This window comes from Otolemur garnettii, unplaced genomic scaffold (assembly GCF_000181295.1).
Source record: "Otolemur garnettii isolate 467f Iridium unplaced genomic scaffold, OtoGar3 scaffold00072, whole genome shotgun sequence".
NCBI classification, from domain to species: domain Eukaryota; kingdom Metazoa; phylum Chordata; class Mammalia; order Primates; family Galagidae; genus Otolemur; species Otolemur garnettii.
In genome coordinates, this window is record NW_003852467.1 from 6,810,803 (window position 1) to 6,833,249 (window position 22,447).

Genomic DNA, 22,447 nt, shown 5'->3' on the forward strand with positions numbered 1-22,447 from the left:
AATAATTTCTTTTTCCCTGACCCAAGTCAGTTTGTTCACAACTATGAAATCACTGAAGTACTTTTTCTAATAGATAAGCAGTGACTATGCTTCCTGTAAGAAATTTCATGTTGTCTTAAAAAGCTTTATTATAAGTGAGACAGTTAAACATTCTTGCTCAAGCTTTATTCAAAGAATGTAGTCATTAACTCTAAAGTTTTATCATAAATTCTAGATTTTTATGCTCAAACACCAGTTCAAATCCTCCTAGAGGTTTTCATTACTGATATGTAACCACAGACTCTCAATGATGCTAAGCACAGTTTTTGATGAAACTACTTTTTTTTCTGGGTTTCAATGAAAGCAACAGTAAAAATGTCCATAGAGAAACCAGTTGAATTAGCAACCCCAAATCAGAAACAGACTCTGCTTTTAATTTCTTTGCTAAATTTTGTTTAGGTGGACTAAGAATCTAATAGTTTGGCCATTAACAGAGATTCCACTAAATGGAATGTGAAGAGGAAACAAAAATACCGCTAAAATGTGAAGAGTTCCCCTCTAATTAAAAACAAACATCACAGCTACTAAATCGTTATTCATATTTGGATTGAAAGACTAAACTGGCTCAAACATTTCCATGCCATCATCTGGCATTAGATTATCCCATTAATACTTTAATTACTCAAAGTTTAAAGGTCTAAAATCAATTGGTAATAAGGACTCAAAGGTTTTTAACTTATATAATTACTTTAGAAATACCAAATTGTTTCTTTTTTTTTTTTTTCCTTGACAGAGTCTCATTTTGTTGCCCTCAGTAGAATGCCGTGGTGTCATAGCTCAGTTCAAACTCTTGGGCTGCAAAGATCCTTTTGCTGCAGCCTCCCAAGTAGGTGGGACTATATGCACCTGCCACAACGCCTGGCTAGTTTTTCTATTTTTATTAGAGATGGGGGGGGTCTCACTCTTGCTCAGGCTGGTCTCGAACTCCTGAGCTTAGGCAAACTACCCGTCTCGGCCTCTCAGAGAGCTAGGATTACAGGTGTGAGTCATCATGCCCGGCCTTTCCTTTTAATCATGTCTTCCATCTTTGTTTTATAAATTCAGCTTTAGAGCCGGGTGTGGTGGCTCACAGCTGTAGTAATCCTAGCACTCTGGGAGGCTGAGGTGGGTGGATTGCCTGAGCTCACAGGTTCAAGATCAGCCTGAGCCAGAATGAAACCTCATCTTTAAAAATATCCAGGCATCACAGCAGGTGCCTATAGTCCCAGCTACTTGGGAGACTGAGTCAAGAGAATCACTTGAGTCCAAGAGTTGGAGGTTGCTGTAAACTATGACACCACAGCACTATACCTCTACTAAGGGTGACAAAGTGACTTTGTCTCAAAAATAAATAAATAAATAAATAAAACATTACACAATGACTTTAAATTCTGAATAGCTAAGGTTTGTGTAAATGAAAAACTTTTTTTCTTTCTTACCATTAGGCCATAGATCTCAGAAGAACTCCGGACATTTGGAAGAATTTCCATTGGAATTCCAAAAAATCTGAAAAACAGTAAGATTGAGTATTTAACACTATTTTAAGTAAACATCTGGAAACATTTATATGTATTTAAATGTAAAATATATAATTAACAATTAGAAAAGGAATGTATTTGATTATGAAGTCAGATAGTGATGAATATAGAAGCTAGCAGAACACAGTTGTATATGCTTGGATATTTAACATTATAACTGTATGCTACCAAACAATAAAATTAAAAAGCACACAGAATCCAAAGTACTTTTGTAAAAGATCCTAATCCTCCACGAAGAATAATTAACATGGCCTACTTATGATATGTGCAGTAATAGTCCTTTTTAGAAAACACACAACATAGACCTTCATATTGCAGGGAAGTATCAATAGCTAAATTTTGGTGCTCCAGTGACATCTGAAAACAGTAGGATTTAGGTTATAAATAGATAATGTATTGGGAAACTATATTTCAAGCAAAACACAACTCACTCGCAAAGCTCTTTATCCCATTCCAAGGAATGAATGTTGAAAAGCATCGTCCTACTTGCATTTGTTACATCCGTACAATGGACACCTCCATTGACTCCTCCTGTCAAACTCTAAATAGAAGTTTTAAAAAAAGGTTAAATTTGTACTTATTTGAAACTTAAACTGTATATTGTTAAGGGCCATAATCAGCAGCAGAGCATATAAAGCAAAAGGATGAAACATTTAAGTTACCTAGTTTTCAGCAGTGTCCAACAGAAATAAAATATAAACCAAATATGTAATCTTAAATTTTCTACTAGCTACGGTAAAAGAGCACAAAGAAACAGTTGATAGTAACTTTAATACTGTACATTTTGTTTAATCCAATATATGCAAACTTTTCAATATGTAACCAATATAAAAAATTACTACTGAGACATTTTACCTTCTTTTTTGTATTAAGTCTTTGAAATCTGGTATATATTCCATATGTATAGCATATTTCAATTCGGACTGTACATATTTCAAGTGCTGTATAGCCATGTGTGACTAATGGCTACCCTGTCAGAATAATTCTAGTTGCTTGATAAGTTGAACAAATAATCCATTTTGTTTTCATCCCTTTATCTCTGGAAAACTCAGAGTCTTATTCAATTTGGCAAGGTGAAATAAATTGAAATGTCTGGCTCTTAAATTAAGGATCTTAGAGAATCATATGTTGTTGTTATCTATTTGTTTTATTCTTGGACTTTCCTAACAAATGCAAATAATGTAACCTAATTGTATGTACCCTTATATTAATCTGAAATAAAATGAATACTAAAATTTGTATCGGGCTATGTCTGCATTCACCCAAGCGTATATCCTGAAAGCAGAGTTTTAAAAGCTCTTTCTCATATATACTGTCAATACCTGAACTGGAAACATGGCTGCCTTCCTTTTGGTCAGTGATTTTTCTACCAGTGTGACATGAGACGATTTTGAGTGTGCCATGAAAATTTTTAAAGATCATTAATTAAATTATTTGTGAAAGAATTCAAAGCACCATATGTATATTCTTTTTTTTTAAAAAAAAAACTCTTTTTTGGATCAACATAATTTAAGTTGTCAGGGAAGTTAAACTGTAGGTTCAAGTGTGCCATGAGATAAAAAAGGTTGAAAAATACTGCTTTAGGTGGAAATAATTTCAAGGTAAGAAAGAAACAAAGGTGGATAAGCCACATCCCCTGGTGTACAGCCAAAATGTATTCCTTTTGAGTCTCCTGCAGCTCACATTTGCCACATCCTGCCTTTTTCTGGTTCAAGACAATTGTTAGAACTACTCATCCAACTGTGACTGACACACATGAAAAGAGCTGGCCATGCGTACAAAACATAACCTGCCCTGGCCAAGTACAGGGAGAGGAGGAGAAGGAGCTTCTTACTTGGTAGTGGTTCTGAAGGACCTGCTCTGTAGATCTAGAAAGTGACAACAGGGACAACGTGCCCTTGAATGTTGAAAAAGATCATCACATACTTACTGAAGTATTTACAAATGAACTTATATGTCTGGGATTTGGTTTAAAATTATCTGTGGGGAGAAAAGTTTGTGAGTATAGCTGACACAAGATTGGCTGTAGGTTGGTGATTGCTGTAGCCGGCTCACTGTTACGGAGGTTCGTTATACTATTCTCTCTACTTTGGGAAACACTGGCAAATGCCCAGAATAAAAATAACAACGCATAAGAGAGAGAGACAGATAAACCAACACTACCACCAATGGCCATGTACTTTAAAGATGTATCTTTGAAGTGTTTGAAAGGTTAGTTTTTACTCATTTATGTTCAGCTTAAGCAAAAAGATTCTATAACGAAAGTTTCCATTATGATTTAGTTTCATGTTATACCTTGATTATAGCTGTGTAATGTTGAAGGCGCATGTAACAGTAGCCTAGGCATTTTATTATGTTAAATTAGGGGTCCTCAAACTTTTTTTTTTTTTGAGACAGAGCCTCAAGCTGTCCCCCTGGGTAGAGTGCCGGTGGCATCAAAGCTCACAGCAACCTCCAACTACTGGGCTCAAGCGAGTCCCCTGCCTCCACCTCCCAAGTAGCTGGGACCACAGGCGCCTGCCACAACGCCCGGCTATTTTTTGGTTGCAGCTGTCATTGTTATTTGGCAGGCCCAGGCTGGATTCGAACCCACCACCTTAGGTGTATATGGCTGGCGCCTTAGCCACTTGAGCCACAGGCATGGAGCCCTCAAACTTTTTAAACAGGGCCCAGTTTGCTGTCCCTCAGACCTTTGGAGGGCTGGACTGTGGGCCCTGGGATGAGTCAGCTGCTAAGCAGGACAGGAAGCGGTGGCAAAAACACCCGGCAAGCCGGATAAATGTCCTTGGTGGGCTGCAGTTTGAGGACACCTGCTTTAAATAGTTATTTCTTCTAAGAAATGGCTAGTAGGAAAGAAGTGTAACAGGCAAAAAAGAAAGGCTACCTAAAGTACTTATCCTAACGATAATACAATAGAGATGAGATATATAGTTTTAGCAATTATCCTCCATTTTCACTGAAATAAGGTAAGAAGAAATAAAAAGGAAGTAGGCAAAAATGCCTCTCAACTGAAAGCTGAAATGTTCTGTTGTTTCTTCAGTGGTTTTTCTTAAGAATGCGACAAACTGAAAAGGTGGAACTGTCAGTAGAAAATATCAAGCAAGGCAGTCTAAACATTTTTTTAAACAAATTCTCCATATCTACATTGTATTTAAACATACCCAAATAAGCCATGAATCAATGGTCCCAAAAAGAGCTCTGTTTTCTTCAACAGCCTTTTGAACTTGTCTCACATTGTCAAGGATCCAACGAAGTTTCACTGCACTGAAGTAAGTGCTAATTGGAAGGCCTGTCTTGGACTAAAACAGTTATGAAGTTCAGTTAGTAAATTACATTTGTAACAGTTTAAAAGAAAACCACCAAAGAATTCAACAAATCACAAAGTATTTAATGGCCCTAAAGGCAATCCTATAGTATTACTGAATAAAAATACTTCTCCTGCCTCAGAAAAGTGCGCTCATGAACAAAGATCAGGCTGATATGTTTGCAGTTCAAAGAGCAGCCACGCGCCGCAAGGTAAAGAGAAAATTAAATGACACAATGGCCTATAATTAAGGTAGTGACAACACAGATGTTAACTTTCTTTCTTTTTCCCTTTTTTTTTTTTTTAAGACAGAGTCTCATTATGTTGCCCTTGGTAGAGTGTTGTAGCATCATAGCTCACAGCAACCTCCAGCTCCTGGGCTTAGGCAATTCTCTTGCCTCAGCCTCCTGAGTAGCTGGGACTACAGGTGCCCGCCACAATCCCTGACTATTTTTTGTTGCAGTTTGGCCTCGGGCAGAGTTCAAACCTGCCACCCTCAGTATATGGGGCCAGCGCCCTACCTACTGAGTCACAGGCATCGCCCTCTTTCTTTCTTTTTTGAGATAGAGTTTTACTCTGTTGCTCAGGCTAGACTGCTGTGGTGTTAGCCTAGCTCAAAGCAACCTCAAACTCCTGGCTTCAAGCTATCTTCCTGCCTCAAGCCTCCCGAGTAGCTGGGATTCCAGGCACCTGCTATGACACTTGGCTCTCTGATAAATTACTATTGGATGACAAGCCTAGTCCAAAGTGCTGCTGTTTATTTTATAGTCTATGACAGTGATATTCAAACTATTAAAAATCAGAGTATATCAAATCACAAACTAATGGCTGTAACCAGAAAATTTTGTTTTCAAACATGTAAGACTTAGTAACAATAATACATTTTTTTGTGTATGCACAAACATATTCAAATAAGTAATATAAAATTAGTGGAAGGTAAAGTAGAGCTCAAAGACATGCCAGATTAAAGCAACCCAGAGTTGCTCTATGTAAAAAAGCAGCTGCCTAAATTCAGCAAATACACTGAACAAAGGGAATGTGGACCTAATAAAGGTTAAAGGGTAAAAATAAAACACGTGTCAGCTTATCAATCTCTCTTGAGACTAGGTCATGTCTAGCTCTTATTTGTGCTGATATATTAAATATTAAATTTATTTGTAAAGGATGTTTAAAGTTAAATGGTTAAGAAAATACATATACAAAAATAATGCAACTATTTTCCCTCCTTGATTCCTATTCCCATTTATTGCTTACCTCCAGATAGTGGTGCTTTTTTCCTTCTTATCTCACATGAGTATGTTTTGTAAGAAAACTCAAACTAAAGGATTTAAAAATGTAATGCAACCTATACGTTAAGAATCTTAACTCAAGGGTTTATAGCTTTCCTAGAAAAATTAAAAGAATCAATGCTCAAAAGTAATGGAAGGAATTGATTTCTGAAAATATTCTTCTTTTTTTTTTTTAAGACAGAGTCTCACTATGTCACCCTCAGTAGAGTGCCATAACATCACAGCTCACAGCAACCTCCAACTCTTGGGTTCAAGCGATTCTCTTGTCTCAGCCTCCCAAGTAGCTGGGACCACAGGCGCCCACTGCAATGTCTGATTATTTTTTTCTTTTTTGTTGCAGCTGTCATGGTTATTTGGCTGGCCTGGGCTGGGTTCGAACCTGCTAGCCTCAGTGCATGTGGCTGGTGCTGTAACCATTGTGCTACGAGTGCTGAGCCTATGAAAATATTCTTATTTGATTTGAATGACCAAAGATTATCCCATAGGATAACCTGAGAAGATCCCACAAAGCCAAAATGAGGTAGTATATAATATCTTATTTTCATGATATAGGTAGAAAGTGTAAAAGTTGTCTGAAATGGCATCATAGTGAAAAACACGTGTCCCTTGAAGAAGAGTCTAGCTGGAGATCGGGGTGATGGAGAGGCAGGATCACAAAGACAACAGAATAGGAAATGGCTTATTTAGGACATGCCTGAAGTCGTTGGGGTGGGATGGGGAGCATGGAATGGTTTCTTAGATTGTGACAATTAATAGGATTTAAATACTAGTTTCAGAACCAAGGCCTAAAATGCCATGAGTCCCACCGACAAATTAAAAAGAGATAAACTGGAAAGAAAGAAAGAAAGCAAAAAAAAAAAAAAAAAAGCCCACCAGATAAAGGGAACTTTCTTTTGGATACTAGAAGAACCTGGCCTTGACCTTGTTAAGAAAAATGCCTTGCCCATTTCAAAAATTCTCTCTTCCTTCCTTTATCTGAAGAGAGATGTAAATAAGGATTGAAAACTAGGCAATTTTTACTACCCTTCTTCATATGAAGAAAGTGGAAGAGGAGTTCAATAAAAGGCTAGAGCATCTTCTACTCTCTCTCTCCCTGCATTCAGATGCCTAAAAACTCAAAAGCACCTAGGACTTTCTTCTAGAGAAGAAAGCAATAGGGATGGATTTGGAATAATTTTCTACAATAAATTATTGTAGAAGGCAATAGGGATGGATTTGGAAAGCATAGTTGAGTCAGGGGTCAATATTGGGGTACTATTGTTCTAACATACTACAGGACAAGAAAGATAGGAAGGTAAAGACTTGAGTTGACCTCAATTATCTGAGGAAAATATTCTCTTAATTGTATGAAATAATTATTATGCCATAGATGCGAGGCCTAGATGGTCTTTTTGATGAAATCTGCAAATTTTTATTTTAAACAAACACTCTTATATAATACTGTTGATGAGATTTCTTACCTTGACAAAGTTATTATTTCCTGGAATTCTTTTACTAAGAGCCTCGACGGTAGACTGGGTTCTTAGATCAAGCCATACTAGAGATCAAAATATAATAATACATATGAAAAACATCATTAAAAAATAAGAACTTAATGAAATCACTGTCAAGGATAGGAGACTGATTAGTTTCTATAAGCAATTCAAATGCTATAGCTTTCGAGAGACAGAAATTAGAAAATTAGAAATGAATGAACATATTGTTAGAAGAGAATAAATTTACAAGAGAGAATTTAAAGCTTTTATATGCAAAATTACAGACCAAGTTAGGAGAACAATACAAACCTTAGGGCACTTATCTTATATTTTTTATAGAAAAAAAATTGGAATATGGATTTCCTAAGCACACAAGATCTAAAAGCTAAGCAGGCTAGTTGCCAGCATCAAATCCACAGCCGAGGATCACTATATCATGTATAACGTGTGTATCTTAAAAAATGTGGGAGCAATTTGTGACAAAAACAAAGTAGAGAACACGATCCTATTATTAAGGGAACAAAAGATTTAGTCTCACATGTATAAAATATTTATTTATATTAAAATCTTTCAAAGTACACTAGACCCCAAATCGTTGAAATAATTTTTTTTTAAAGTCACCATTCTTTTTCTCTGTGCTGGATTGGTGCACAAACATCTCCATTTTCAATCAACATAGTTATCATCCACTTTCTGATCCCCTAGTAGAAAGTATTTCTGTTTTACTTCATGATAGAAGGCTTGAGAGAAAGAAAACCTTAAATGGTACATAAAGCAATTGTGTAAGGTCATTGATAAGAGTCAGCTGAGCTTTAGTTGTCAGATTTAAGTTTTGTATATAATTTGTATAACTTTTAATCTATTAGTGGTCATTTGATACTTTTTAGGACACTGTGCTCAGATGCCTCCAGTAAAAACTGAAGCCTGTGGTCTATTTAAAGGTCTCCAGGGAAGATTATACAAGCTTTCCCACTACACATTTGAATGTTGGCAGTAATTGTTTACTTTGATTCATTCCTAACTATATTATTCTGTTCTCTTCATTTGTAAACCAGGTCTTTCTTTCCTTCAGTAAATTTTAATCAATTCTTTCTAATTATTTAAACTGTCATTTCCCTGGAGGAAATATTTGCTTTTGACAGTGGCTACCTCCCATGAGATTTAAATCAGGGACTTTAGGACAAGATAGCAGTTTCCATAGGTATGAAAAGCAGCAAGGAAAGATGCATCGCAACCAAGAAAGTAGGAGGAGGAAGAAAAAGGCCCTGAAAATAGCTGGCCTATAGATGACATCTGCATTTGCTGCTCAGGATCTAGTAGTCCTGCATCTTGGAGCAGTATTTCAAATTCTCTTTAGGAAATCAGCTTTCCCTCATCTTCGGCCACAGGATTTTCCTCCAATTTGATCCTACTCCTAGCTCCAGGATTGGGTCTGAACTTCAGTGACTGGTTCAGGAGAGTGTATGTGCTCAAATAGCCCGATTGAGATTTGTGCTCAGTCTGCACGATTCCCTCTTCTCAGCTGAGCTTGGCAGTGTGTGGCTTGGGGCCTGCTGCCCCCGTGAAGGGAGAGCTGAATCTGCCATAGCAGAAGCCATCCCAGGAAAGGCAGATTTGAGGGGGGATGCAAGTGGCACTGAGTGCAGAACCAAATAGCACCTGAACTAAGCTTCCCTTGGATCACTGGTTCCATGAGCAAAAAAATTTCCTTTTTTCAAATGAAAAAACTTCATTTAGTTGAGGTTGAGATTTCTATTATTTACACTGTGATTGATGCAAGCCATTAGTGATACCATTGTGGAGGTGGCAATATCTCCCATGTCCAGGAACCAACAGCAATACACTTTTTACACAGTGGCAGTACTGTATGACTGTGACCAAAGTGGACCTATGTTATATAGGCAACCTATAAGCAGCCCTAGGAGGTGTTACAGGCTTAACAGGAGAATTGGAAAAAGTGCAATTAGAAAAGTTTTAAATCTGTGACAGGTAGAATTACCAAGCATATCTCAATCCTCAGTGTTTAAAACTGCAGTGAACTATGAGTTTATAAATCAATTTAGTGAGTTTTGATTAGCTACTTTAAACAAAATGAAATAGGATGAATTGGAATGGAAAATATAGAGTTCAGTGCACTTGGCAAGATAAATATTGATTTGCGAAATGTTTGTTTTAGTTATACGGATTTGCTGAATCATGATGTAAAATATATTTCTCACTAAGGGACGTGAACAAATACATTTGAAAGCCACTGCTCTAGGCTTTTTGTTTAATGACTTAAACCCTTCTAGACCAGTGCTTTTTCATATTTTAATGGACATAACAGTCACTCAGGAGATTAAAGGTAGGCCCTGTTCCCAGAAATTCTGGAATAGTAGATCTGGGAATGGGGACCAGAGATCTGTTATTTGAAAGTGGTGGCCCCACTTTGAGAAACACTGCTAGACTCTACAGCAGTGGTTTTTACTTGGAAAGCACATCAGAACTAACTGGAAAACTTTGAAATCACACATCCAGGCACTATCTTGCAGGATTCTGGTCAAAGGTCTAGCAAAAGTACCCCGAGTTATTTAGTATAATACTAAAACATGAAAACATCTTTTCTAAGACGTGCATGTTCTTTAGGATATTAGGTATATTCTGATCATTTACTTAAAAACAAATCAAAAAATGACAATCAGGTCACTCCCTGAGTCCCAATGGCTCTATAACCCTATGACTCCTTGACAAGGACAACTTAGGTAACTGGGCACCTTATTATTCAATTAAAAGTTTACAGTTATGACTGACAACAGTGGTATCCATGGAGTTATATCTTTACCACAACGAATAACAACACTGGATGTGATATCAGGAAACCAAAGTTCTATATTTGGCTTTGCCACCAACAAGCTATGTGACTTAGGCAACTCTTTTATCTTTCTTGGTGTGGTTTTCCTAAATATAAATTAAGGAGGGTGAACTAGTTGGTCTCTAAAATTCTTCTCCTTCTGTTGTTCAATGATCACAGAAGGCTGTCACAACATTTACTTTGTTTTTACAGCCAAAGACTAAGGCAATTAGAATACATGAAATTAATTAGTAAAACTGCCAAGGAGAAAAATGTCAGTGGTTGGTACACTACCAAGCAATTCACAAATGCTCAAAATTAATGGAATTAAGAACAACAAATTAGAAAACTCATTAAAGAAGCTAAGATGGCAGAATTAGATTTGCAGAAGAAGAGACCAAAAGCCAAAGAGAAGACCCCAAGCTGGAGGGCTTAAGCCACTCACGTTGGTAATTTCTGAGAACAATCAAAAGAAGTGATAGATTGAGATCCAGTGGCAGCAGTCAATTTCTCCCAACATGTCCGAGTTGGAAGGCGGGAAAGTGAACAACAGCCAGAACACCAATACCTGAGGAAGTACCAGCAGCTGGAACTGAAGAGCCAGAGGGAACAACGCCAACTGGAACTGAAGGGCCAGGAGAAACTGGAGCAGCTGGAGCATTAGGAGAAATAAGGGCAATTCATGCTAGAGATGGCCAGATTCAAGGTCCCCTGTTGACCACTTAGGACATGGTAGATCACTTGGGCAAGTTCATCAGAGTGAGTATTTTTCTACACATTTGAGTGTAGAAAAAGAAAAGGAAGAGACATGGAGCAGAAGGGGAACAAAAGAAGTCCAGTTTGAATTTCTAGTTCAATAGTATTTCCACTTGGATGAAGAACAGGTAAATACCTGCTTCTTGCTTCAGGATGACTCTCGCCTACTACATGCATTATAATTAGAAAAGTGGCTTAGTTGGCTACTGACTGCTCACTTCACCACTAAACTGAAATGATGTGTGATGTACTGAGGGAGCGCAACCCAGGGGTTGCTAGAAAGGAATGAGAAGGAGCATGCTATAATCTCTGTTGTGGCCATCTGCAGCAAGACCTGAAATGGCTGCTTTGGGAGGTCAGGGCCTCAAGAAAGCACTTTCCTAGTAGGGTGGTTAAAGGTAAAGGGACAACACTTCTAGAGGGAACAAGGAACTGCTAACTTCCAAAGCCATTAGGGAAAAAACAAAAAAAGGAAAATAGATGTTTGGGAATCCAAAACACTATACAACCTGCTTCTAGAAGGCATGTCCCATACCCACACCAAGGTACATTGAATACATTGAAATTAAATTGCCCAGACCATCAAATGAATAGGTTAAAAAAAAAACCTGGATGATCTGAAACTCACTTGTGTTCAACAAAGTCACATCTAAATGTATAATAGATTTAGTTTGTTTTGAAAAACAAAAACAAAAACAAAAAAGCTTTGGGCCAGGGCCAGGCGTGGTGGCTCATGCCTGTAAATCTCAGCACTCTGGGAAGCTGAGGCAGGTGGATTGCTTGAGGTCAGGAGTTTGAGACCAGCCTGTACCAGAGTAAGACCCTGTCTCTAATAAAAATAGAAAAAAAAAAAAAAACTAGTTGGGCATGGTGATGGGTGCCTGTAGTCCCACCTACTTGGGAGGCTGAGGCAATGGCATCTCTTGAGCCCAAGAGTTTGAGGTTGCTGTGCCATGGCACTCTCCCCAGGGTAACAGAGTGAAAATAAAAAAAAGAACCTTTTCGGAATGAAGAGAAATGTAGTCACTTCAATCTTCATGCATCAAGGTTAGACAGAGGAAAAAAATTATTTTTAGACTATTTAGAATAAAACTTCACAAATTTGCATAATTTTTGATTAGTTGTAACAACATAAGGAAAAAGCATCTAAGAAACAAAATAAAATCTAAACAAAAAAACCCAACAGAGATCATCTAAATTATTTCCACTTAACTAGAAACCAAAGCAAATAATAAATCTCCTTTGAGGCCGGGCGCGGTGGCTCATGCCTGTAATCCTAGCACTCGAGGAGGCCAAAGTGGATGGACTACTTGAGCTTAGGAGTTCCAGAGCAGCGTGAGCAACAGCAAGACCCATCTCTAAAAATATCTGGGTGTTGTGGTGGGCACCTGTGGTCCCAGCTACTTAGGAGGCTGAAGCAAGAGAATTGCTTGAGCCTAAGAGGTTGCTGTAAGTTGTGATGCCACAGCACTCTACTAAGGATGACAAAGCGAGACTATCTCAAAAAAATAAAATAAATCTCCTCTGAGATAATTTGTTATGAGGAACTTCTAGGGTGATAGGAAGTGAGATGAAGGTGACACTCCAGGTTATGGAACACATCCTAAGCAGGGGACTGCTGACAGTTATGCAAGGTGTTATTGGGTTGTTCCCCCATGAGAGAGAAAGTAATAGTAAAACAGATTTAATTGCTAGGTTTTACCATTTGCCAAAAGTTAAGCTATTAATAAGCTGTATAGTAAAGGGCTGTCTGCAAAGAGGAAGAGAGTATACTGATGACTGCCCATCATCTGATGACATTTTCAGAAACAGGTGGGGCCAAAAGAAAACTGGAGAGTAGGGAAGGAAGGATTAAGTTAAAACCCATTTCCTTCATACACACATGTGTGCACACAGGCAGGCGCACACACAAACACATACATACATATGACAAAAGGTGGAGGCTCAAACCTATGTTGGCTCTTAGGTGTAAAAATGCCAATGACTGATCTGACTGTAGGTGACCCCAGGCAGGTAGTGTACTTCCCCTAGGAATGCTTGTCATGTATAAACCAATTATTTCACCTGTTACTATTGGATTAAAAAGGCTATCAGCCAATTCAGAACAGTGGCCATGGTTAACGCTTACTGAAAGCTTATAGTCCACCTGGCACTGTTTTAAGTATCCTCTATGTAAGAGGTCAGATGATTAAAGTTGCGAACTCACACTAGAACAAGTGCTACATGCCTCATTGCTGAATATCACTATGGTCCTTCAAAGTCCTCCACTCGGGAAGCTATACACAGACGCCAGTGCCTAGACCACCCTTTGAAGCAATTCAAAAGTACATAGCTTCCTAAGGGGAATATTTCAAAGGTGAGCATAGTGATATTCAGCAGTAAGGTATATAGCACTTTTTCTAGATGAGTTTGTGAACTTGTCAGATCTTATATTAACTCACTGATATTCACCTCAAGCCTCTGGGTTCATACTTTTAATCTCCCCAGTTTAACTGTCTAGGGAACAGGTATGGAATAGTAAAAAGTGGAAAAGCCAGAATTTGAACCCTGAATCTGAAACCAGAATTAAACCTCTATGATAGAGTCTTAAATGGGATAAAAAAAAAGAAATATTAAAGATTGGAAACCTCAAAGTTGAAATTTAAGTTGGTTTCTTTTTATGTGTATTAGCCAGAGCTGAAAAATTCAATCACTGCAAAATACAGCAATATTTCCTTGCCCAGGATTAAAGGAGGTATAAGGCTTTCAAAGAACCTTGTCATAAAAGACTTGATAATGGAAAATAAGTAGATCTTGATAAAGTGAATACTCTAGATTTTAAAAAAGTAAAAAAGCTACTTCCTTCCAAAGAAATAATATTAAAAAAATACTTTTATTGTTTAAGCTCAAGGATGCTTGTAAGTTTTAGGTGGTTTGTCATCTTTGGTTTTCTTTCATGCTGATTTCTTGAAACATGACCCATTCCAGAAAAGGTAAAAGGACTGAGTGCTGGGCAGTGCCTGTGGCTTAAAGGAGTAGGGTGCCAGCCCCATATACCGGAGGTGGTGGGTTCAAACCCAGCCTGGGCCAAGAAAAACTGCAAAAAAATAAAAAATAAAATAAAAGGACTGAGTGCCAAGTTCCTTCGGATCTCAACAGAGGATCACATATGTTTAATCACTGGCCCAGCATTAATCAGTATATTAGGTAAAAAGGATGACCAATGTTTAAATGTGCAATACTTTGCATAAAGAGTTAGGTGTCGGCTCGGCACCTATAGCTCAACCGGCTAAGGCGCCAGCCACGTACACCTAAGCTGGCGGGTTCGAATCCAGCCCCCGCCTGCCAAATAACAATGACGGCTGCAACCAAAAAATAGCCGGGCGTTGTGGCGGGCGCCTGTAGTCCCAGCTACTTGGGAGGCGGAGGCAGGAGACTCGCTTGAGCCCAGGAGTTGGAGGTTGCTGTGAGCTGTAATGCCACGGCACTCTACCCAGGGGTACAGCTTGAGGCTCTGTCTCAAAAAAAAAAAAAAAAAAAGAGTTAGGTGTCATAGGGAATTTTAAATTCAAATCTTAGGGTGGCGCCTGTGGCTCAAAAGGGTAGGGCCCCGGTCCCATATGTTGGAGGCGGCGGGTTCAAACCCAGTCCCAGCCAAAAACTACAAAATAAATAAATAAATAAATAAATTAAACATCTTAGGAAAAAAAGTTTATAATATCATTTAAATAAGGAAAATAGTTTTCAGAGACAAATGATTTTTGTGGGTTTTTATAAAATATACTAAAAATCTTAAATTAGTGATTAAAAAAAAATTTTTTTTTTAGACAGTCTCAAGCTGTTGCCCTGGGTAGACTGCCGTGGTATCATAGGTCACAGCAACCTGCAACTCAGGCTCAAGCGATCCTCTTGCCTTAGTTTTTCTATTTTTAGTAGAGACAGGGTCTCGATTTTGCTCAGGCTGGTCTTGTACTCGTGAGCACAAGCAGTCCACCTGGCCTGGGCCTCCCAGAGTGCTAGAATTATAGGCGTGAGCCACCATGCCCAGCCATATCAGTGACTCTTGCTTCACTGGATTAGTACTTATTACCAATGGTCCTTTTATATTAAATCATGAATTACAGTCTATAGAAAGCCATCAGAATGAGGGTCATATCCAACTAGGCTTTCCATGCATACCAATCGGCTGCTGTCATGAGTGACCAAAACTGGCCAATAAGAGAGAAAACACTTGGGCCATTCTAGTTAGGACTGAACATTTCCCTGGCAGCAACAGGGAAATGTGTTGTAAACATACTATCAGTCATTCAAGCCTTCCCCCACTCCACATTTGAACCACATTGGTAGTTCTGTGCTTCTTTTTCAGTTTTATTTGTAAATTTAAATGTTTTTCAATAATACTTAGAGGACAGCCAGTTACACAGACCCCTATTAAAGCTGGTTTGGGAATGAAAATATGTGGGTGGAGGGAACTCTTCCAAAAGGCACATTGATGACGATAATGCTAAAAAGGAGGGACAAAAGTATCATGGGGATGAGGATAACTGAAGAGAGGCAAGGGAAGCCAAAGGTCCAAAAAGCTCTCGCCAATCCACCAATGAGGTCATCATAATATATGGCTGTGTCATTGCACAGTGGTTAGGAAGCAGTGATGCAAAGTGACACTTCCCCATTTTAGATACCACACTAATGTTTACCTCGCAGATCACAGAAGTAACACATACATTCTAAAAATATTTGGAACTTCTAAAACAAGCCATCTGTGCCTCAACAGACCCATTTTTCTATGCTTACAACTGTATCTGTTAGAAACGATGTCAGTAAACGCATCTGTATTGTGAGCAAGAACAACCTTTTTCAGTGTTCAACTTCTTCATTGAGCTTACACCACAGCCACCAGTGGTATTCTGAAATTCTCCTATCTTGATTTTTTCTGTTACTCTCATGCGGGTGAATGAATTCACTGCTTTATCAAGTACCTCTGAACCATAAACAAAGAAGGCCAGATAAAAGAAAAACATTTAAAAAGAGAAACATAGGCTGTTTCTCTCATGTGTTTGTTTGAAATAAATATTGCTCATCTGTTATATAATTTGGTAAGTAAAGACAGAGGAAAATGAAGATGAGAAGGACAGGCCTAGAGTGACAGAGACACATGAGAGAGAGAGAAGGATGGAAGAAAACACGTAAAGACAATGCTATGGACTGAATGTTTGTGTCCCCCCCCACCCCAATTTCCTGTCTAAATCTTGACGCCTAATGTGATAGGATCAGGAGATGGGCTCTTTGGGAGGTAATTAAGTCATCAGGGCAGAGACCTCACCAATACAATTAGTGTCATTATAAAAAGACAGGAGGGAGCATGCTTTTTTTCTCTCTGCTTTCCACCCTAGGAGGATGAGAAGATGGTCCTCTGCAAACCAGGAAGCAGGTAGGCACCAAATCTGCGCAACCCTTCCTTTTGAATTCCCAGCCTCCAGAATGGTGAGAAATAAATTTCTTCTAAGCCACCTGGTGTATGGTATTTTTGTAGCAGCCTAAACTAAGACTGAGAGAGAAAAAAAAGTACAGCACCTATGGTCTGTGATAAACACAAAGCCAAAGAAGCTCAAAGACAAATATATATGAAAATCTGAACCGTTTCCACCCATCCTACCAGGTGTTGCTTTAACATAAAGCTGCTAAAGATGTAAGATGTTCTCAGCTTAGAACCTATATGAAGATATGACACGTTAGTGTTTTCCTGGATGAAACAGACTGGAGGCAGACTCTATTCTTGTCATTACTTAGTGGTTTCTCTTCCTAGCTAATTACTCCTCCTCATTTTCTAGCCCACTTTCTCCTTCTAGGTCCCAAATTCCTATCCTTAGCTTCTGTGACACAAAGGCAGGCAGCAGGTGTTGCTGGTTTGTCACTAAATGCCACGACTTATCACAGAACCTGGAACATACAAAGACACTGAAACTTTCATTGAATTAATTTTATATTCATTCCTATAGTGAATCCATCTATAATACATTGACATGATCACGTCTAGGTTATTAACTTTCAAGTCTGCATTTGGAACAATCTAATTTCTAACTGTCTAGGAATTAGTTTTAATCACAAGTGCAATACTCTTCTCATCTGAAACAGAAAGCCATTCTTGTCCCCACCCCCGGTTGGCACCCCTTAAATTCCAGCTCTTCTCTCAGGCTGAAAATCTTGCAGCCTTGTTGTATTTTTCCCTCATCCTTATGCTGTATCCAAAGTGTACACATACAGGTTCTATCTTTCCTCTGAAAGGTCTTGCCAGATTGCCTTCTCTTTGTTGTCACTGCACTAATCCCGTCAACTCACCAGCAATTTCAATTGCTCCTTTGCTAGTTTCTACTGTGGATAGAAGAATCTTGTCTTTTTTAATATAACCACTTACAGATTTGGATTTAAATGCTTTCTATTTGTCTTTCCTTCTTCCTGTTTCCTATTCCCTTTTTCCTTTCTTGCCTTCTTTTTAAAAATTATTCCATTTCCCCCCTTTTAAGCTTGTTAATTATATTTTAGTCTTCTTTTACTGTGGCGCATATCCTTGATGATACAAGGACCTCAAACACTTTTACCTCATTTACCCCAAATTCCTTTCATTTACTAATGTTACCATGTATTTTTCATTCTTAATATATTTTAAACATCACAATACATTATTGCTTTATACAGCAAAATTCATTGAGATTAACCTACACTTTCACCCTTTTTCTAGGGCTCCAAGTTCCTTCCTTCCTGCCAAATTTCTATCTGAGAGCATTTTCCTTCTGTCTGAAAAACACTACTAAATTTTTCTTTTAGTGGGTGCTATCATCTGAATGTTGGGCGTCCTCCCCAAATTCAAATGTTTGTGTGACAGTACTAAATAAAAGCTGATGCCTTTGAGAAGTGATTAAGTCATGAGGACAGGACCCTCAGGAATGGCATTAGTGCAGTGGTTCTCAACCTTCCTAATTCTGTGACCCTTTAATACAGTTCCTCATGTTGTAGTGACCCCCAACCATAAAATTTTCACTGCTACTTCATAACTATAATTTTGATACTGTTATGAATCATAATGTAAATATCTGATATGCGGGATGGTCTTAGGCGACCCCTGTGAAAGGGTCGTTCGACCCTCAAAGGGGTCGTGACCCACAGGTTGAGAACTGCTGCATTAGTACCTTTATAAAACAGGCTCAAAGGAGCTCTCTTGCCCCTTCTGCCACGTGAGGACATACAGAAGGCATTATCTAGGAAGAATGATCCCTTGCCAGACACCATACCTGCTGGTGCCTTGATCTTGGACTTTCCAGCCTCCAGAACAATAATTTTCCGTTGTTTATAAATCACCCACTCTACAGTATTTGGTTCTAGCAGCCACAATAGACAAAAATAATGGGGGATGTTTACTTGCAATAATTTCTCTCTCTTTGTGTTGTATTTGCCTTCATATTTCACCTTTGCTCCTTAAGAATTTTTTTTACTGGATATAGAACTCTATGTCGAAGTTATTTTCTTTAAACACTTTAAAGATTTCATACCTTTACATTTGGGCTTACTTTGTTTCCACTGAGAAATCAGCTGAAGGTCTTAGTGATTCTCTCAAAAATTATACATCTTTTCTCCTCTGCTACTATAAAATTTTCCTTTTTATCTTCACATCTCAGCATATATTTATACAGGTATATAGTTTTCTGTGTATGTATCTTGCCCAGGGATCAATCTGTAGTTTGGTATCTTTCATTAGTTTTGAAAAAAGTTCTCCTGTCATCTATCAAATACTTATGCCCTATTCACTCTCTCCTTTTCTTCTGGAATTCTACTTGAAAATATGTTAATTTTTCACCTTACTCCATATTTCTCTTAAGATTCTTTTCTGGCTGGGTGCAGTAGCCCATACCCATAATTTTAGCACATTGAGAAGCTGAGGTGGGAAGATCACTTGAGGTCAGGAGATTGAGACCAGTGTGAGCAAGTGCTAGACCCCATCTCTACCAAAAATAGAAAATAATTAGCCAGGTGCAGTGGCATGCACCTGTTGTCCCAGCTACTCCAGAGGCTGAGGAAGGAAGATTACTTGAGTTCAGGGATTCAAGGTTGCTGTGAGCTATGATACCACTGCAGCATTCTGCCCAGGGCAACAGAGTAAGACTCATATCAAAAAAAAAAAAAAAAAAAAAGAGAGAGAGAGAGAGAGAGAGAAAGACTTCTTTTTGTATTTTCTAAGAGTTTGTCTCTCTGGTTCAGTGCCTGTAGCACAGTGGTTACGGCACCAGCCACATATACCAAGGGTGGCAGGTTCGAACCCAACCTGGGCCAGCTAAACAATGACAACTGTATCAAAAAATAGCTGGGTATTGTGGAGGGGGCCTGTAGTCCCAGTCACTTGGGAAGCTGAGGCAAGAGAATCACTTAAGCCCAAGAGTTTGAGGTTGCTGTGAGCTATGATGCCACAGGACTCTACTAGGGGCAAATAGTGAGATTCTGTCTCAAAAAAAAAAAAGTGTGTCTCTCTGTGCTTCAGTTTGAATATTTACTCTCCCTTTCAGTTCTGATCTCTCTTCGAGTTCATGAATTCATCTTCAGATTGTCTACTCCGAGGTAAACCTGCCATTTTAAAATTAAAATTTCTAATTCCTTGCCAAGATTATCAATCCTGTCAATTAATTACTGGAACATATTAATAATGATTATTCCAAAGTCTGATAACTCTAATATCTGGATTTTTTATAAACCTGTTTCTAATTCACTTGTTGGTTTACAGACATGTTTTGTTTTATATGCATGGTTATTTTTGATAGAAAAGCAGACATTGGCTCAGCACCTATGGCTCAAGTGGCTAAGGCGCCAGCCACATACACCTAAGGTGGCAGGTTCAAATCCAGCCTAGGCCCACCAAACAACAATGATGGCTGCAACCAAAAAATAGCCAGGCGTTGTGGCGGGCGCCTGTGGTCCCAGCTACTTGGGAGGTGGAAGCAGGAGACTCGCTTGAGCCCAGGAGTTGGAGGTTGCTGTGAGCTGTGATGCCACAGCACCCTACCCAGGGCAACAGCTTGAGGCTCTGTCTCAAAAAAAAAAAAAAAAGAAGAAAGAAAAGCAGACATTGCATATGAAAAATTCTAGAGATAATTTGAGGCTCTAGATGATGTTGTCTTCATCTAAAAAGGGTTCATTTTTGTTTCTGAAGTTAGGTTACTGCATTTAGGGGTAGAGCAGTAAGGAAGACTGGAATACCTTTTATCTGCCGCTCCTTTCTCTGAGCCATTCGCACTTGCGCAGGTGTGCGTGTGGTAACTGTGGCCGCAGGCATCCTTTGCGCACGTGTGAATGGCTAAGGGAAAGGAGTTCATGTATCACTAGCACCAGCCCCACCAACAAGGTCGGCTCCCCCTGTCAGGTTCCAGAAGAAGATGACTTAACTGTATTTGAATAAATGTAGATTGTTGTATTATACTTAATAAAAATAAGGTATCCCCTGAAAATAAGCCCTAGTGTGTCTTCTGGAGAAAAAATAAATGTAAGACAGTGTCTTATTTTCGGGGAAACAGGGTAGTAGCATTAGCAATCTCAGATCATCTTAATCAAATCAGGGTTAAAGATAATTTGAATCTAAGCTTCAATTCCTGTAGTGGTTGGTATGTTTCCAGTTTACCTTGCTTCTAGGATTTGGGCTTTTGTAGCTCCAATTCAAAATCTGGGATGTTACCAATATCCATTTCACTCATAGGAGCTTCTGACTTTACCTTTTGCCTCTATATATTCATGGACCTATGAAAGTACTGCTTAGCCTCTCAGATACTCCTCTCAGAACCTACAGACATCTCTAAGGGTTAAGCAACCAGGTAGCATCTCTGGGATTCCTTCTCTCCATGGTCTTAGGGCTCCATGGTTCCTCATCCTCAATGTCTTCATAGCTTTCAAGTTCTTCAGAGTTTTGTTTTGGCTCAGCTTTTCTGCCTGTTCTCAGCATAGTGATGTGTTCAAAATAACCCATCTACCATTATGGAACACTAAATTCTCCTTTATCATCCATTTTGTCCCAAGCTTCCCAGTATATCAAGTCTAAACTACTCTACATGACTTTCAGTGCCCTCTCTAGCCTTGCCAACCCCCATTTATCCAAAGGAAAACACAGGCTTTGAGGGTGGAGAGTGGTTATGTTCAAACTATGGCTTTACTCTACTTATAGCTATGTGACATTCAATAAGGTATAAAGCTTTTTCTTTTCTTTTTTTTTTTGAGTCTCACTACGTCACCCTTGGTAGAGTGCTGTGATGTCACAGCTCATAGCAACCCCAAACTCCTGGGCTTAAGTGATTCTCTTGCCTCAGTCTCCCAAGAAGCTGGGACTACAGGTGCCCACCACAATGCCCAGCTATTTTTTTGTTGCAGTTGTTTAGCTGGCCTGGGCTGGGTTTGAACCCGCCCCTCTCTGTGTATGTGTCTGGTGCCATAACCACTGTGCTACGGGTGCAGAGCCAGAGCTTTTTCATAACTCACTTATAAAATAAGGCTAATAAAACTTCAGTGATAAGATCAAATAATATGGGTATTTAGCATAAGCGCATAGTAATAGCAGTTAGCATTTATTAAGCATTATTATTACTGCAGTTCTACTAAAAAAATGAATCAACCTACCCACAAATCCAAGATTTCTTCACTCTTTGTTTCAATATGTGTACATATTTTCACCTTCACCTTCACAGCTTGTTCACATTATGCCTTTTCTTCAATTCTCCCTTTTCCCAATGCAACCTAACATAGGCCTCCCAGCCCAAATGAAGTTCATCCTCTACTATGAAAGATATGCCCCAAATCCAAAATCCATACTCACATGTATTTGCTCTAATTCCTACTCAATTTAGCAACACACAATTTAACATATTTCCTAATGTTGTTTTATTGAATATTCCCTAATCTAATTTTCTCTTTCCTAAAACAAGATATTATAGTTTGTAATCTCTATAATACCTCGGGTAACATCAAACACAGAGTTTCACAAAATATATATGAGGCTCAGCATAGGAAAAGTTCTTCATAGGTACATTTGAATTAATACAGCAAAACACATAGAATGAGGGAGAGGTGCAGAGGGAACAAGTGAGGAAACAGAAATAAGCAAGCACATAACAGAAAGATTTTCTGGTAAAACATTTACTTAAATCCTTCACTGTAAGCATAAATTCAGCTAACCTAGTTGCATTATTTTAAAATGACAATTGAAAGCCCAAAGTTCTATTTTTACAATT

General features: G+C 38.6%; 1 protein-coding gene across 7 annotated transcripts in view; it reads right to left on the reverse strand.

The window, feature by feature from the left end:
• The window catches only part of GK (glycerol kinase), a 78,224-nt gene that overhangs the window by 32,864 nt on the left and 22,913 nt on the right, over positions 1 to 22,447 (reverse strand). For 4 of the 7 annotated variants that reach the window (XM_012807598.2, XM_012807599.2, XM_012807600.2 and 1 more), the window contains exons 5-9: positions 11,023 to 11,106; positions 7,610 to 7,686; positions 4,718 to 4,855; positions 1,988 to 2,097; positions 1,458 to 1,524 (exon numbers count right to left, since the gene is read on the reverse strand). In XM_012807598.2, coding sequence (XP_012663052.1) covers positions 1,458 to 1,524; positions 1,988 to 2,097; positions 4,718 to 4,855; positions 7,610 to 7,686; positions 11,023 to 11,106 — 476 coding nt within the window. The remainder of the gene's footprint in view (positions 1 to 1,457; positions 1,525 to 1,987; positions 2,098 to 4,717; positions 4,856 to 7,609; positions 7,687 to 11,022; positions 11,107 to 22,447) is intronic. The other 3 variants (XM_012807602.2, XM_003793741.3, XM_012807603.2) reach the window with 1 other exon arrangement.